This window comes from Perissodus microlepis, chromosome 23, assembly GCF_051167445.1.
Source record: "Perissodus microlepis isolate ML-2025 ecotype Zambia chromosome 23, ASM5116744v1, whole genome shotgun sequence".
Classification (NCBI taxonomy): domain Eukaryota; kingdom Metazoa; phylum Chordata; class Actinopteri; order Cichliformes; family Cichlidae; genus Perissodus; species Perissodus microlepis.
This window is the reverse complement of record NC_140482.1, coordinates 41,154,750-41,173,195: the sequence shown is the minus strand read 5'-3', so window position 1 is coordinate 41,173,195 and position 18,446 is coordinate 41,154,750. Positions and strand designations below refer to the sequence as shown.

The 18,446-nt window shown below is 43.2% G+C and overlaps 1 protein-coding gene across 1 annotated transcript; it reads left to right on the top strand.

The window, feature by feature from the left end:
* Positions 1–7,515: 7,515 nt before the first annotated feature.
* On the top strand, positions 7,516–18,102 carry lhx4 (LIM homeobox 4). The gene is made up of 6 exons (XM_084922491.1): positions 7,516–7,862; positions 11,508–11,679; positions 13,017–13,219; positions 13,757–13,911; positions 14,478–14,649; positions 15,458–18,102. Exons 1-6 carry the CDS (start codon positions 7,784–7,786, stop codon positions 15,838–15,840), a joined length of 1,164 nt encoding a protein of 387 aa, XP_084778617.1. The 5' UTR covers positions 7,516–7,783; the 3' UTR covers positions 15,841–18,102.
* Positions 18,103–18,446: the final 344 nt, after the last annotated feature.

The following is an 18,446-nucleotide window of genomic DNA, read 5'->3' as shown; positions in this document are numbered from 1 at the left end:
TGATATTTCAGTGCAGATTACTTTTGTACAGTTGAGTTGAGTATGGTGATGGCTTTGGGGAAGAAGCTGTCCCTGAGTCTGTTCTGGCCCGTATGGATCTGTAGCGCCTGCCAGAGGGCGTTAGGTTGAAAAGATGGTAGCTGGGGTGGGTATTTAATTTAATTTAATTTAATTTAATTTAATTTAATTTAATTTAATTTAATTTAATTTAATTTAATTTAATTTAATTCAATTTTATTTATATAGCACCAAATCACAACAAAAGTCGCCTCAAGGCGCTTCATAGATACAGAGAAAAACCCAACAGTCATATGACCCCCTATGAGCAAGCACTTTGGCGACAGTGGGAAGGAAAAACTCCCTTTTAACAGGAAGAAACCTCCAGCAGAACCAGGCTCAGGGAGGGGCGGGGCCATCTGCTGTGATTGGTTGGGGTGAGAGAAGGAAGACAGGATAAAGACATGCTGTGGAAGAGAGACAGAGGTTAATAACAGATATGATTCAATGCAGAGAGGTCTGTTAACACATAGTGAGTGAGAAAGGTGACTGGAAAGGAAAAACTCAATGCATCATGGGAATCCCCGGCAGCCTACGTCTATTGCAGCATAACTAAGGGAGGATTCAGGGTCACCTGGTCCAGCCCTAACTATATGCTTTAGCAAAAAGGAAAGTTTGAAGCCTAATCTTGAAAGTAGAGATAGTGTCTGTCTCCTGAATCCAAACTGGAAGCTGGTTCCACAGAAGAGGGGCCTGAAAACTGAAGGCTCTGCCTCCCATTCTACAGTGGGTAGTGTCCTTTAAAATGTTTCTGGCCCTACTAATACGACGGGAGTTGTGGACGGCAGACAAGGAGGGCAGGGGGTGGCCGATGATTTTTTGTGCTTTGTTTACCACCTTCTGCAGTCTCTTCTTGTCTGCCTCGGTGCAGCTGGCGTGCCACACTGTCACTGCACAGGTCAGCAGGCTCTCGATGGTGGATCTGTAGAAGGTCATCAGCAGCGGGGTGTTTAGTTGCTCCTTCCTCAGCACCCTTAGGAAGTGTAGCCGCTGCTGGGCTTTCTTGACTAGGGCCGTGGTGTTAGCTGCCCAGGAGAGGTCTGCAGACATGTGGACGCCAAGGAATTTGAAGGACTCCACTCGCTCTACACATTCTCTGTTGATGTGCAGGGGGGCACAGCCTGAAGTCCAGGATGAGTTCCTTGGTCTTGGTGATGTTAAGTACCAGGTTGTTTGATGCACACCATTCACCCAGTCTCAGGACCTCATCTCTGTAAGAATCAGAATCAGAATACTTTATTGATCCGTAGGGGAAATTATTTATAAGCTGCCTCATTTCCCTCTGTGATCAGCCCCATCACTGTTGTGTCATCAGCAAATTTGACAATGATGTTCTCTGGGTGGGCAGGACTGCAGTCATATGTGTAGAGGGAGTAGAGTAGTGGGCTTAGTACACAGCCCCGGGCAGAGCCAGTGCTGAGAGTGCGAGGGGAAGAGAGGCGAGGACCCAGTTTCACCCGCTGGGGTCTGTTGACCAGGAAGTCCTTTATCCAAGAGCAGGTGGATGGCGGGAGCCCCAGGTTGGCTAACTTGGTGATCAAAATGTCTGGTATGTCACTAATTAGTGAGTGTTAGTTGTGGTTATTGAAAACCATCCATATAGTAGCTGCAGTTTAATATAAAGCTGTACACAGGTAGATTCATATGTGATGGACAGACATGATAGTAGTTTGGCCTCATCAGTGAATTACTCCAGCTGTTAGTGTTTGTCCATGTTTCCTATCCTCGAGTTTCATATTTAACACTGAAAAGAATAAATCGCATTAAAAGAAGGCTCAGAAATAATCACTTCTTTCGCACGCAGACTGGAAGGAAACATAAATCCCTACAGATTAAGCTGCAGTTGTTGTGTTTTCACTCATCTACATGTTTTTCCACAGTCCACCAACATCTGAAAACATCCGTTTGTTCAGTTTACAATGTTGGCGATTGACCTTGTTACAAATCTGTTTTCAAGGTCAAAGACGACAAATGCTTATAAAAGCAACCATACAAACTGCAAATTGAGCTTAAGGTGACACCGTCATGGCGGAGCTTTGCCTGCATACCTTGTCACCGTATATCTTCTTGGAGTAACACGAGCTGATTACTTTCTTCTAAACTTTTTTGTGTGTTTTGTCTAAAACTGATGCTTTGAACTGAGACAAAGTTGCGTTATGAAACCACTGACTGAAGGGTAAAAACCTCACCTTCCTGCCCTGTTGCTGTCTTCCATAAATTAGACAATGCAGAGTTTTATAGTCACTCGTCTCCTGTACGCTCTCTGCCTCGATGTTTATTACCCCGCCGGTATTGATATTAAAATGCAGGAGGGGCTTGATGCATTTTTCTGTCATCTCTCTTTCTGACTTTAATAATACTATAAAGCTTCCTGCTGTGGGTAGAGGGAGAATGCGGGTGTGGGGGTGGAGTGGGGTGGGTTGGGGTGAATAAATTATGAAAAAGAGGTTAATATATGGTATTGGTATACATTGCATCCTAACTAAGCCAGATCCCCTTTCGGGTTTTAAACATGCAGCCTTTTAAACGCAGGAGTCACGCAGGGTCAGACCCATCTCATTTCTCTGCTGCAGTCCCTCCCCCTTCATGTGGACGCTCATCTGCCGAGATCTGCAAACATCTCAGTGAGTGTTCATGCAGCCTGTACCAAGGTTTTCAGTTTATGCAATAACTTCTACTTCTGTCAGTTCACTAAAATTAATGGCTGATGAATGAGCACAGATTATAAGTTTTTGTTTTGCTCCCAAAGACCCCGTACCAGCACACCCAGCACACCCAGCATAACCAGCACACCCAGCCAACCAGAGTTACACCAGATGAAACTGTGGAATACACCCAGGTTGATGCGTTTGTCTTATTCGAATTCATTTGTGATTCCTTCCACATTAATAATGCAGACATGGGTTTTATATAATTTTAAGTAACTATTTTTAAATTCCTCCAATATAATCACTTCCACTGCTTCGTGCTTGTTTAATCTCATAATTTAACTTTCAGGACTTAAAATTGTGAGTTCCCGTCACCGCATCATTTCATTACAACACAACCCCGACCTTCACTTCTGCTGATCTGGGCTCAGTTTCCCAAAAACATTGTTAAGCCTGGATCATCTTGTTCCCATTGTACTTCTTTACAATGACACTACCTTATAGATGATTTTGGGAAACGGGGCTCTGCTCCTGTTTTACCCCCACCCCTTCCCCTCCAGAGTTAGCATATAGCTTACAGGAAGTGCTTGGATAATGAAGTTGGGGAAGAGCCAACACTTGTCAGTCACACTGCTTTCACTCACTCAGCCAACACTGCTCCTTTCACCGAGCATCAAAGACACAACACTGGCTTTCTGTGGAAATCTTTAGGTTGTGGATGCAGGCCTTCACACATTTTTATTGAGTAGTTTGTTATGATCAGTCATCTGCAGTAAAATAATCTGATTTTAATAGTTATCTTAAATAGAAATATCAAAATACAACACTGGGGTAAATGCATTTTATTTTGTTTTGGGTTTTATTTGCTGAAATTAAAAAAAATATGGTTTCATTCAATAATGTTGGTCAAAATCAGTCTTGTATTTTAAATGCTATGCATGAGCTGTGTGTGCCCCATGAACGGTGAAAATGCGAACTAATTCAGAATGCCTATTTTAAATCTAAGAATGCAGAGAAAACAACAGGAGCGGCAGAGGAACTGTAATCTTATAGGAGCTGTTAATGTGTTTTTGCAGCTCTGGACTTCTGCTAATCACACATTAACATCATTTTTGCATCAGGAGGTTTCACCTGAATCCAGATTATTTTTTGCACTCTGGTTTGCAAGAGCAGCTTAAGCTTCAGGTCTCAGCTTTCATTCATCCTTATATCCATTTGCTTTCCACGCTTATCTAATGAAGTTCGTGAGGGTCGGGAGTCTATTCCAGCACGACGGGCAGCATTCAGACAGGGCAGCACCTTGGGCAGGTGCCAGTGCATCACAGGACTTATAATTGAAACTGGATAATTTAACTAAAAAGGGCTTTCAGTTAAAGGGAGATCCTGCTGAATTCTCCTGTTTGTGTGTCTTTATCTTGTCATAAATAAATAATATTAATAGTGTTTCAATTAAATCTTATCAGTGTGTCGTGAAAATAAAGCAAAATCCAAATGAAATCCTTCTTCTTGCAGGCTTGGCTTAAACTGTTGTAGTTATTCGAGTCAAATGAGCCTATTACCGCCTCGTCTTAGCACGACAGGGTCAGGTTCAATCAGGGAATTGGAAAATATCATTTCTGACGGGAATAGATTTCGTTTGTTCAACCAATCTCTTCTACTAATTACCCAAATGGACAGGAGCTGTCAGGAGACAATAACTATTCCCTAATAGAATTTGCCCCCCAAGTGCAATTTAATTTTCTCCTCCGAGCTCTCTCCTAAGGTTTCCCCCTCGCTTTCTGCCTCTCTCCCTCTCTCTGTTCCTTTCCTGCTTTCGGACCAAATGCGTGGGGACACGGTGCCACTGCTACCTGATGTTGTTTTGCGGGTGGACGGCGGAGAAAGTGTGGACTGACTACTGCAGTTTCCCTGCGAGCTCTGGCTCACCCCGCTGAAACGAGCCTCGGCGGTATGGAGGAGGAGAAGAAGAAGGCGAGGAGGAGGAGGGAGAGCAGAGAGGAGACAGACTGCCAGGTAGGGCTGCGCGATGCGCTGGGCTCTAATTCGTCTTGGAAGTCGAGAATACATTTACGCACTTCTAAAGTGTAAGTGTTGCATGAAGGGAAGCCACTGGAACATAACGCATTTGTTCTGCTCGCAGTCTCTGCATGAATTTGATCGTACCCAGACTGAATCTGTGCTCTGAACCGTGTTATCACCATTGCAAGGCAAATGTGCAAATGTGCTCAGCTGACATCCACTTTGGTTTGTGTGACTAACATTCAAATAATACATTTAAACGCGCAAAAATAATAAACACTCAGATGAAGCTTTTTCTGTTGTGGCTCGTTATGAACCAGGCCTGCTGCAGGTTTTCATCCCACAAATGAATCGCGCTCCATGAAAGCCTGATCACATAAGATATTCTGACTCTAGCTCTCACTAAGATGGATCTGTGAATCGCAGATTTGCGCTTTGGTGACAATGAACTCATCCACTGAAATATTAGATCTAATTAGAGGTGCTTGGGTCAACGGCGGTGGCAAAGGAGTCGCCCTCTGTTTGAGTTATTGTCCGAGAGCTGCCTCCTCTCAAGATTACATTCATTTAGATAAATAACCTCCTTCCAAATATGTATCATAAAAATAGAAAAATCAAAAACATCTTTACTGATTTGTGTTAAAAATGTTTACGAATTAAACTTCATTTGACTGCCCGGGCAAATTTAACAGAGCGGAAGCCGTTTGAGTCCCCTTGGATAATAACATTAAATATATCTTCTCTGTAATTTCACACTTCAATTACTATTATTTTTTAACGGTTGTGTGCAGCATACATATATTTGTAAAATGCAAAACGATTACCCCCCAAATGCGGATTGTTTTGCACATCATTCAGTCCACTAATAGCCACGTTGCTTTGCCATCTCATTTAAAGATGAAAAACGCACCTCATCATTTACTGTCCCACTAAACCAGATGTGCGCGCTCGTATCTTCTCTCTCGCTGCATTTGCATCCGTCAATTATTCTAATTGTGTTGCCCTTTGCTGACAGTTTAAGAGCATTTTATCTGCATTGTTTTCTAGGACAGCTAAAGGGCCTCGATTCCAACAATCAGAGTAATTGAATAGTCGAATAAATTGAATGATCTTGAGGGGAAAAGTGTATAATGAAAATAAAGTGAGACCATATGATCCCCTCGCCACACGTGCACGTTACTGATGGATGGATGGATGGATGGATGGACGGATAAAATTCCTATAATATCCCAGCCTGCCTTTTAATCATCCTGATGTCCGTTTTCATTTTACTAAATTATAGCTGGAAACGCCACACATACAGGCGAAGGGGATTGTGGGTCCAAACACCATAGGGTGGCTATAAAAAATAAATAATAAATAAATAATAAACAGAGCTAGAAGCAGTTTATGGGCAAAAAGGGGGAAATACGCATAATATGACGACAACTTAAATTTACTTTGCCAGAGCTTGTTCTCCCCTTTTTCTGATATTTGTAAAGCCAAATAAAATAGTCCGCTAGTTTTGATCTATTACTAGTGCAAAATATTGTGTCACATCACAGAAGATCTCAAATATGTGTTGGATATTAAAGGGTATAAATGCGTCGAATTGATACAACACTTGAACTACTAAAAACTCACCTAAAATAGCCAAGTGGTAAATAAACTAAAAAGAAATGCTTTCACTTATTGTTTGTTTTTTTAAATAAAGAAAAATTACTGGTTTTGTTTTAGTTGAACATGTGGTGTGTGTGTGTGTGTGTGAGAGAGAGAGAGCTGCAAACAATCACCTGGGACCCTCAGACGGACTTGGAGTTGATGGAAACAACCTGCACTGGTTTGGAGGCGGACCGGCAAAGCGCCACTGTGTGCTTTTCTTTCCATGCTTGAAGTAAATTGGAAGCGAAGATTGAGTTCATCTAGCCTGAACTAGCGGCCCTCCGGAGGGAATATCTTATCCGGGAGAGCAGTCTCAGACGATGGGGTTTGAAATGAGCAGTGTCAGGAGGACTGCGCCCAGACTCCTAATCCTACCTGTCACTGAGAGAGCAGCTGCACGGGAGCTGCCACTGCCGGGGAAAAGGGCTACAGGTGACGGTGCTGTGAATGTGACTCAGACGTGTCCAATAATATTCCTTATGTGGTGTGGCTTCATTTATTATTATTTTCCCTATTTTTTGCACCCTTAGCTGTAGTAAGACCTCAGATTACAGGGATACTTTGCAGGTGTGATGGTGCCTACATGCATGTTTTATAGGGCCAATCAATCCCATCACCAAATAATAAAAATGAAGAAAAATGCGTTTACTTGCATTGAATTGACTGATGCCGCCATCCCACCTGCTGATATTCTATAAAAGTACATTTCTGCATCGCATTTGGTCACAGACGTGGGTGCTGAAGAAACAACACTGTAGTCTGGACGATCCGCAGGGAAATCTGCGTGGACAGCAGACACGCTTTCTTTTTTATTGCTTCATGGATCATTTCTAAAGTAAAATGACATGTAGCTGAACTCTAATTTTCCTGGCAACACGGGTCCCTTCTCCTCCTCTCCTAAAGGAGCCCTGCTTGCCCGGGGACCCTCCGGAAGCCACTGCAGTGAGCTATTTATGGTCTCCACGGGAGCGAGGCCCCGCCTCTCCAGAGACTTTCTCATATAGCATGTAAGACTCCCCTGCTCCTCTCCTTTCTCCTTCTTCCTTGTACACCTATTGAGGATGCTTTCCGCCTTCGGGGGGCCTCCTCTTCCTGCTCTCCTATTGGCTCCCGGTCAGCCTCTGCCGTGGTGACGTCAGGCCCCGCCGCCCCTGCAGCGCTGAATGGACCAAGCAGCCTGTCTGATCCACTCCAAAACAGCTCAACACGGCACGGCACAGCACGGACACCATCCCGGGAATAGGGAAATAACAGGAATAGAGGCTTGACGGGACAGCGACAGAGATCAGCCTCCAAATCGCACAAAGGCCCAACAACATCAGCATCATTGTTTGTTTTCTTCACGAGACAGGACGGGGGAGTGCGCCCACCGTTTTGCGGGTGTATGTGCGTGCGCTTGTCTCCCGGTTTGGATCACGATGATGCAAAGTGCGGCGGTCCTACCGACAGAGAGTCCTGTGAAGAGTTTACCGGAGATTCTCGGAGTGCCACTGCAGCGTAAGACATTTTTTTCTCCTGTTCTTCCTCTTCTTCTGTCCACGATCAGTCTGGAAACTGGTTGGCGAGCGCAACCGGTGCTGCGGGGATTTGACTGTAGGGAGAGGGGCTTAGTTCCAGCAACCCGAGCGAGATTGGGGAGTCTTAGTTTGTCACGTACACCACTAATGTGCCATGCTTAGTCTTTATTTCACGGTGCAAAAGCGCCTCGTGGACGATTCTGCTTCACGGCCTCACAGCCACCGCATGTCCAATTAATCTTCGCAGCCTCACATAGCGAAGACGTATTCTGCGTTAGGCTGCGAGTAGAGGCGCAAACTGTGATATTTTTCACTCATCCTGGGTGAAAAATAATTTCTGGTGAAAGGCAACATTTATGATTCCCTAGTTTGGCCTCTAACTTCCCCCGTCAGGTTGCTGGGCTCACACGGAGCCTCCCAGCTGTTAATTTGTAAAAGAGTCTGCATGGTCAAGAGATCAGGCGCAGTTGTCATCACCCATCAGACAAACACACTGACTTTGACTGACACTCATCACTGGGTCGAATTAAATAGCTTGAAACACTTTTATTTATTACAATTTAAGCACTAATAAAAGTGAAATTATTATTATTATTATTATTATTATTATTATTATTATTATTGAGGATAAGGGCAGATATTTAGTAGTTAATTATCGATGTATCAACGTATTTTCTACCTTCCAGCATCAAAGGCGAGAAATGCCTTACATCTGTTCTCCTGTTAATCTGTGCCAAACCTTTTCTTTCTTTCTTTTTACAATCTGTTCGCGCAATCAAGGTCTAAGTGCAACTGGATACATTTCTGTTCTGACCTAATTATTTAATATGCCAGTTAGTAACAATGTACAGATGGACCGGGTCTAATAGGGTAACGTCAAAAATAATCCACAACAGAACGGGATAACGTCGAGCGAAATTACTGGACTGCTCTGTTTTCAAAATACTCATGATGCACATTTAAAGACGCACATTCAAGGTTTGAAATCTGTTAACAAATGGCTAAAACTATATAACAAAATTGAGGGTAATCTTTCAGGTTTTTCACATTAAACCGTAAACAACGGTGAAATATGACAAGAGTCATCTAAGACTTCCAGCCTGTTCAGTGAAGTATTTAAACCTCACCAACTGGGGGGAAGCCTCTATATGGTGGGCTTATGCTCTTTAATTTTATAAATCGAGACAGATTAAAAGATTGGATAAAGATCCTGCCACTCAGCCCCCTGCAGAGCCAGCAGGCATCCTGGATTTAAACCTGGATTATTTCAGGAATAAAAGCAAAGCAGAATATATCTGAGCATTTTATATCACACACACAGTCCTCTGCTGACTCAGGGCAATTACACCCACACCTTAACCTGCAGGCTATTAGTCGTTGATATAGAGTGTTTACTTCACGTTTAATTAACACAAATCGCTTGACAACCGACGGCTGCCAGAGTGCACTTCTTCTTCTTCTTCCTCCTCCTCCTTTCGTTTCTTCTTCTAAACAACACCCCTGCTAAAAGAGTCTGAAAGTGTGTTTCACCCGCTGTGTGAAATGAGCAAAGCGATGAGACTGCACGTGGTGAAGAGTGGTGGCAACAGATAATAAGATATGAAGAAGACCTCCTGAATACACGAGGTTTACTCTCTCTCTCTCTCTCTCTCTCTCTCACACACACACACACACACACACACACACACACACACACACACACACACACACACACACACACTGAAGCTGGATGGCGAACGCCCTGTCGTTGCCAAGAATCGTGCTGCTTTCCTTTCAGCACCACTTCTCTCTCCAAAGCCATCCCGCTCGGCTTCACCCACCCACCACTTATCTCTGGATATTTAAAACGCTTTCCCATTTTAAAGTCCGAGACACAGGCCACCTCTCATAATAATTTCACTGCCTTCTTCTATCCTTTCTATGAGAATTACTTCGCCACCGAGGAGACACAAAGCCAGTCCAAGCTGTGTCTGTGCCGGAATGTTCCCCTGTGTGTAACAGTGTGCGCACTGGGTTTTTTAAGCTTCTGTAATAAGGACCGAATATTTCGATGAGGTTATCTGTTCTTACTCTTCGCAAAATAAACGAATGAATACTGAAAATAAAACGATTTTTTTTTATTTCTCCTCCTTGAAATTAAAATTAAAATCACAGAAACGCCAAAGGTACTAAGAGTAGTACATTAAAAAAACCCTCTAAAATGTGCGTGTCCTCGCCTCCACGGTGCAGTCAGTGAGCTTGGTTTTGCACGCAGTATTGTGTGTGGGGATTACGCATGAGGCACCCGGCGCTTACACGGTTATTGTAAGATGATTTCACGGCCGATATGTTTTCTCTCCACAGCAAAAAGGTTGTGATGTGTGGGTGTCTTAGCTTCATGGTGGTTTCCGGCCCCGGTCACTTGTTTTTTCTCAGTATGTTTTTTTGTTTTGTTCTTTTACAGTTTTTTCTCGTCGTGTAGCATCATGCAGATGTGTGACAAAGACAGGCCGAGAATAAAAACAGTCTAAAGGTCTTTAAAGACAAATGCTGACGTGATGTTAGTTTATGGAGCATTGCAGGTGGACTTTTACAATCTTTAATTTAATAGAAGGAGTAGGAGTTACTGTAATAATAAAAATGTTACAAATACAAATATTAAAATATAAAAACTATGATAAAAAATATGCTGTTTGATCTCTATAAATGTGCTACTTTGACAGAAAATTGGTTTTTGTTTTGAAAGAAATTATGTTTTGATTTTATTTCGCTTTTTAAGATGTCTTGAAATGTGCAGCTTACCTGTAGTTTATCATCGATGCCAAATTTAATTGCTAATATCTGCCTCTGAATGAGCACGTGTGGTGTGCCAAGACACCTTTTTTCCATTTCTTTTTTTTACATTCACAAAAATTAAATTTAATCTCCCCTTGACCCTGATTTACATCCAGAAACCGCCTCACCTTCTAACACTGGTTGCCACCATGCTTCCCATAAAATCATTAGGAGATTAATTAGGGTCAAACTAGATCTGGCTAACGAAATTAAGAGAAACAAAAATCAATATTTCGTCAGAAAATTATTTTCGCCCTACAAGCGAACAGCTCCGAGTTCAGCACCTTGGACAGAGACGGACATTTTGACAAAACATACAAATACGCGCAATTTATATATTTTTTGTCCTGTTTAGCTGTGATAGCAACATCAAAATAAGTCGTAATAAAATAAAATAAATATATAAACAGAAGCAAAATAAATAACATTTTAAAAAAATGAAACCGATATGATACCACGTCACGGTGTTTGTTACAATGACGGGCCTTTAGAAAATAAACATCCATGCACATAATCTTATACTTCCAGATTTCATTGTTATTATATCTACACGGAAATATGAGTGAAACCCGAGTTTATTGTCTGATTCGGGTTTTAAAGCTAAACTACAGACTTGCAGATTTAGGGGAAACCCCGAAGACCTGCTTTAATGTGCGAAACAATTCTCCGTCACCATGAATGTAATTTAATTTTTTGTTGTTGTTTTTGTAAAGGTAAAACTAAATGAATTTCGTTCGCGTAAAGCGCTTATTTCTCTTTGCCTCTTTGCTTCTCTGTTAACTATGCGGGACTGCTCTTGTTTCCGTCACAGAGATCCCTCAGTGTGCAGGCTGTAGTCAGCACATCCTGGACAAGTTCATCCTGAAGGTGCTGGACAGACACTGGCACTCCAAGTGCCTCAAGTGCGCCGACTGCCAGACACCGCTGGCGGACAAATGTTTCTCCCGGGCAGGAAGCGTCTACTGCAAGGAGGATTTCTTCAAGTAAGTGCGCTTCTTCCTTTGCTTTCTCCCCTTACCATCCGCGTGGATCGTTTCCTGCAGAGTGAGCACTGTCCCAGCCTTTCTCCAGGGCAGCACTAACAAATATTACAATTTTCCTTGACAAAAATCCGACTGTGACCTGTAATAGTTCCGGTGTATTTAGTATTGCAACCGACTGGTTTCCGTTTGCTAACACGGTTAAAATGCTAGCAATATAACATTGTACCATACATGTATATTAGGCCAACCTTTGTCTTTTTACCTTTAATTATTTAATAATACACATTCACCACTTTCCCCTAATTTATGAGGAACAACAGAAACACAGCTTGCAGGTGTGTTTGCTTGTGTTGGACGTTGATGGTCGCTGCTCTGTTTTCCTCTTTGTTCTGACTGAACATGTGTGATGTTGGTTGCCCTCATAATGAGCACAGTTTGCCTGATTCCCAGTGTAGTGGCAGCTCTGTCACACTGTAGGCAAGATTAAAAATCCCTTTATTTCACAGTCTAGTTGCCATTTATTCTTTCAACAATTGGATGTTTGAGGCATTGCAGGAGAAAATTGAGTTTGACTTTTATCCATAACACGATCGGCATGTTGGGGCTTTTTACCAAATCATGTTTGAAAGGTTTTAATGCTCAAAGCTAGAAAGAGACCTAAAGAGCTCCGGAGTCTCACTGGGAGCTAACTGTGTTAGGTGACCCAGGGGGCAGTGCTGGTGGGGGCTGTAGCATGTTCAAACGCACACACACACACACACACACACACATACTAAATAATACATACACATAGCTTTGCTGGTGTTTGCTTCCCAGAGGTGATTTGGAGGCCTCACCTTGCTCTTTTTATTTTTGTGTGTCTGTGCTGTGATTTAAAGCCTCTCCTGAGTCAGTGTTTTATTGGTTCTCCTCAGGGTGTCTTTACTGTGAGGACCCCTCCTCCTCCTCCTCCTCCTTTTCTTGTTCTCTTTTTACTCTTCCTCCTCCTCATCTAGAGCTGTCAGTAGTTCATCTGCAATCACATAAACATGCAAACATGCAGATGCACACTCAAACCCACACAGTGCACTGATCCTGTCCATCTATCAGTCTGCTGGCAGATCTACCGTTAACAGAAACACATTCCAGGGATGGTTTTTCCCTCCTCAGCAGCTGGAGTTCCTATTAATACAGACACTGTGCCATCATTCTTGGCTGCAGATGAAGAAATAGTCATGTAGTGTGTGAAATTTTAATCTCAGCTGCTCGCACACTTTCCATCAATCCACCCTGCCGGCGTTTTACAAATTTTTTTAATGGCGTCTCTCTCTCTCTCGCTCCTTCATGTTTTCCCGCAGACGTTTTGGTACAAAATGTGCATCGTGTCAGCAGGGCATCCCGCCGACACAGGTTGTGCGGAAGGCGCAGGACTTTGTTTATCACCTGCACTGCTTCGCCTGCATCATGTGCAGCAGACAGCTGGCCACCGGGGACGAGTTTTACCTCATGGAAGACGGGAGGCTGGTGTGCAAGGTGGATTACGAGGCCGCCAAACAAAATGGTAGGTGTGCAGGAGTATTCGATGTTAGGCTACAACGAGCGTTTACTGAAAATATGAAAAAAGATATGTTTCAATAACTCTTAGCAGTTTTTATCCACCTGGTTTAGTGCTGATGACTTCACTTAACTACACCAGAATCACAACACTATGAATCATGGATAAAGTTGCATTCACGGTGCAAAGCGGTAATACGATTCCTGCCGGTGGATCTGTGTTGTTTGTTTGTGGGTGTGTGCTGCTTCGCTCCCTCCCTCTCTCCTCAGATGTCCATGCATCTCTGATTGATTATGCAAAGTGAAGCAATGCTCTTATATGGTGCTGTTCCAATCACTCCATTCCTCCGGCAGTGAATAGATTTATGTCCTCTGCTGTGGGAGTGGGACAGATGCACAAGGACAATAATACACTTCTATACATGACCATTCACTTCACTGAGCACAGACACGCTCATTGTGAAGGCCTGAGAGCAGTGCCTGCTGAGGCAACATGACAAATCTAGGAAGAAGTCACTCACGCTCGTGTGTGTGGTGTTTTCAGATGATTCAGAGGCAGGGACCAAGAGACCAAGGACCACCATCACCGCCAAACAGCTGGAGACCCTCAAAAGTGCCTACAAAAACTCGCCGAAGCCTGCACGCCACGTCAGAGAGCAGCTGTCATCGGAGACGGGGTTAGACATGAGAGTGGTGCAGGTAGAGTATTTTGGCTATATCCTGCAGGTCCCTGAGAAAGCTGACTCACTGGGGATCGAGTTTTTGTAATGAACCAAGTTACTTTGGAATCACTGAATCCCGGCCTCTCAAGTGCTGATAAAAATGTTAAAAAGCAAATACATATTTGGAAACAACATAATTCACATGCATTTTACTTGAATTTTAAATTTAAATGAGCATATTTAGTATTTTACAGTGTTTCAGAGCTAAAAAGATCAGATCTTATTGAGAATCCATGTGCAAAGCTTACATTTTTTCACATATTCACTTTAGTGTCATGCGTTTGTTTTCCTACCTAAAATTTCTGGTGTCGACTGTTGTGAGATAATTAAAATTTGATGAGTTTATTTGTTCATTTAAAAGCTCAGGTTGCAAATAAACACATTTATAAAGAGTGACGCTATATTGCATCAAACAAAGGCCGAGGCTGAAGTCAGACTAAGAACGTATCGTTCCTGTTGTCATTTATTATTAGTTGGAGATAATGTTTCAGAGAGTGTTTCATAATTTCATTTGCACTTAACGATAAATACAATGTTCCACAGGTTTGGTTTCAGAACCGGCGAGCGAAGGAAAAGCGTCTGAAGAAAGACGCAGGGCGGCATCGCTGGACTCAGTTTTATAAAAGTGTCAAACGCAGCCGAGGAGGAACTAAAGTGGAGAAGGAGAGCTCAGCTGACGACGCAGGACTCAGCGACAGCGAGCTGAGCTTCAGAGGTATGCAGCTTTTATTGCTTAAAAGTGAGATGCCTGAAGGGAATTGTCAGTCATGCTGCCGTGCTAATGGGATCGAGGGAGCCTAGAAGCTGCTAAATGACACGAGCGCCGCGGCAATTGGAAGTGTCTTTGTGGCGTTTCATTTGTTTTCTAGCATTCATCAACGTGTGGCGTCGCAGTCGGGCAAATCCAAAATGGCATTCTCATTTCACATTCCCGTCACACATCCCTGTGGCTGCTGACGCATCCTCCTGCCTCTGTTTGTCACCATGATGGAGCTTATTGGAAAAGAGAGAGGGTCCTTAGTGGGATGCAAACGGCGTTTTAGACATGCCATGTTATTTAATGTTTGCACACCCCGTTTTTGGTAGTCATAAAAGTCCTCAAGCCAAAGAAGGCTATTTTTATGAGAAATGAAAACATGGTGACAGAAACTCTATAAAGCATGTGAGGCTTTTAGTCAATTAGAGAGAAAGCGCTCTGGGGCGTTGTTGTTATTGAAGCCACCCAGGGGAGGGACGAGATGGAAACAAATATTTTGTGCTGCAGTAATTGCTCGGTTAGAGATGAAGCAGAAAGAGCATCCTTTCTCACTTTCTCGCTAAGAGAACCGAAAAGCGTTTCAAAGGCTTCCGTGGCTCGTCCATTTACTGTACCTCCATGAAATCTGCCACAATAAATCTGACTTGTAAAAGCACTTAACTGTATTGAAATATAACAACTGTATAATGCTCGCACAGGTGACGGCGCTGTTGATGTCTCAAAGTTTTTACACTCCTCGTGCTAAGTGACGGTTTCTCCTCTGCAGACGACCAGGTCCTGTCAGATCTCGGCCACGCCAATGGGCTTTACGGGAGCGTCGGCGATGTGACCAACACGCTGAATGGCGGCTTCTCCGTCGACGCGGCGGGACAGCCCTACCACGACATCCGAGCGGGAAGCCCTTACGGTCTCCCCCAGTCGCCCTCCTCCATCGCCTCTCTGCCCGGCCACACTCCTCTCCTCAACAACCTGAGCTTCAACATGGACAGCCTGGTGGCACAGGGGGGACCGGGTGGTGTGGGACAGGCTCTGAGGGCCATGGCAGGAGGCCCGACCTCAGACCTCTCCACAGGGAGCAGTACGGGATACCCTGACTTCCCCACCAGCCCCGCCTCATGGCTGGACGAGATGGACCATTCCCAGTTTTGAGTCTCAGACATGGTAAAAAAAAAAAAGTACTGTGGGGATACATCAAAGTGGACTCAGAAGGCTTTTTACATTTCTTTCTATCGCTCTCCACGGTCCACTGCTGGTATGTTTCGGGTGCGATGTTGGGCGAAGAGGAGAAGGGAGAGTCCCGCAGCAGTCGTAGTTGGTGAGGTAGCCATCGGGTTGAGATATGTAGTCTGAGCAGAAGCAGCGCAGAATGCCTCCACACAGAATGAGTCAACACTGCATCATACGATCGTTTTTTACACGTTATTTTGTTCGTTCACTCTCTGAAAGTGAGACCGGATCTCAAATATATCGGTGGAGTAATGCTCACAGGGGAGATCGGGAAACGTCTCATCCCTTGAAATCAACCACACAACATTAGGGCGACACAATCCAGATCAAAGTCCCTACGAAACCCAGGAGTCACCTGCATGCTTCTCATTCATACTGAGCAGGACTGCCGTACAGCCACATCCAAGCCTTTACATTGGCGATGCACTTTACTCTCCTCGTCTCTCTACACGTGTGGACAGGAATGTGGGGAGAGCAGAGAAAAGGAGGAGAGACGTATGCACAAGGCAAAAAACAGTGTTTCATTGGGAGAGAAATTTACAAAAAAAGAGTGGCACAAGTGTTAATTTTGAACCACGCTGATGCTTTTTTTGTTTTTAACATAGTGCTCAAACTTACAACTTATTAGGAAATAGATGACTGTTGGTCTGCCCGTCCTTTCCTCTGTCCGTCTGTCTGTTCATTAGAAGTTTATGTCTCCCCTCTTTGAATGAGGGCGATCACTGTTTGCTACAAAGCAGATCTCTCTTCTATATTTATAGGTGCTTGACTTGTTGTCATCTGTGTAAAAGCTGGTCTGGAAGCAGACGTCCGTCAGTATTAAATTATCTCAGACACAGACTCGCCAGGAATAAAAAGCTTATACGTTTAAGGCAAAGTCAAGACATGTATACGGTTTGGAAATATTCAGTTCTAACCGCTAAACACGCCCCGCATCTTATCCATTTGTATGCACATTGAAAAGCAAACATAAATTTGACACTTAAAATGCTAACAAGCAGGAACACAGATAAAAACTCTCTTGAGTTTCTTCAGTCTGATCCAGGCGCCTCTTGGTAATCTACTCAGTGCAGCTTTGCCTGCTATCAACCTACTTACTGACCCCAGATATGTCGTCAGCCTGTTCTCCCACTGCCTGGCCTGCATGTCAGAGGGATTACCGATAGTCCCCCACATTCAGGGCTGATGCTTTAGCGTCAGTGCTGGCACGACTGCCGGGCCGATGCATTTCCCACAGCTGCATCTTTAAAGACCCACAACAACTGAAACAGTGGAACGATTCGGTGTTTCTGATTCTTGACCTGCTGAGCATGCAGGAACCATCATTCAGATTTGATCTCTGCTTCAAAAGAGAAACAAAGTCTTATTCATGTGGGTACTTCTTTTGTTAAAAAAAAAAAACAAGGAAAAGAGGGAAAAAACGAGTGTTTTCAATACCAGAAAGCAAATAAAGAAATACAAAGTGACACTATTCAGAGAAACTCGAGATTACAGCTCTGAAATTACAGCGTAATTATTTGGTTGATAAAATTAAAACTATATAAAGTGTAACACGGGGGTAACATTTAGATGTATTAGAGTTAGTTAAATTCCAATACAACGAAGAATAAATGTATTACAGAAAAAACAAACAAATTTAGGAAGATCTCATATTTGATTATTTCATTTATCACTTAGAAATGACAGTTGGAAGCAACGTGGACAAAGTTTTGAAAGAAGAATAGTGTACTCGAGATCAAAACATTCGTTTTAAATTACTGAGCTACTGTAAAACATTACAATTGTTCATTATGTGACAGTTAAAAAAGGGATGCAGTCTATAACTCACATCAACCATGAGTAAACATCTGTTACCCCCAGGATGAGTGCACCGTAATTACAGTGTAATGTTTGAGCTTTTATCGAAGTTTCACAGTAAAATGAAATAACAAACATATTACCACGACAGTTTCATTCAGTCTGTGTTGCCTCCAAACTTTGCATCTTAATTGCTGTAAATTTTGTACAGTTTGAAAACGTGTTGATCGTCTTGTTTCATGAGCGCTATTTATTATTGCCATGTGTCTTTGAAAAAGATGTAAAAGAGAGCACTGAATTTATTCATTTATGCCTTCTGTGTAATGGTCTGAACTGTGTACAGTCAAATCTATATGAGGAAAATAAAGCTGGATTGTGTTTGGGTTACGCTCGGCTGCTTTCTTTTCGTACTCCGGGCCTGCGGTGATGAATGCGAGACTTAAGATTTTCAGCTGGACTTTGTTTTTAATATATCAAAAGAAAAATATGTGCTGTAGGTGTTTTTATTATTTTGCCTTATTGAAACGCTCTTAGAGCGAGTTAACCCGCAAATTCATTTACCCATTGAGAGCATTTACCACACACTTAGGCCTCTATTCAATTGTGGGGATCCATTTAGTACCACCAACAGACAGTGGTCAGTCAGTTAACAGTGATTGATACTGCTTTCCGCTCTCGCTCTCCGGGTGGGTGGGTGGGTGGGGGGGTGACAAGAAAGATGCATGAAGAGA

Coding starts and splice junctions, on each gene's coding strand:
- lhx4 (XM_084922491.1), top strand. CDS start 7,784: ATGATGCAAAGTGCGGCGGTCCTACCGACAGAGAGTCCTGTGAAGAGT. Junction 13,220..13,756: donor CGAGGCCGCCAAACAAAATG/GTAGGTGTGCAG, acceptor TGGTGTTTTCAG/ATGATTCAGAGGCAGGGACC. Junction 14,650..15,457: donor CAGCGAGCTGAGCTTCAGAG/GTATGCAGCTTT, acceptor TCTCCTCTGCAG/ACGACCAGGTCCTGTCAGAT.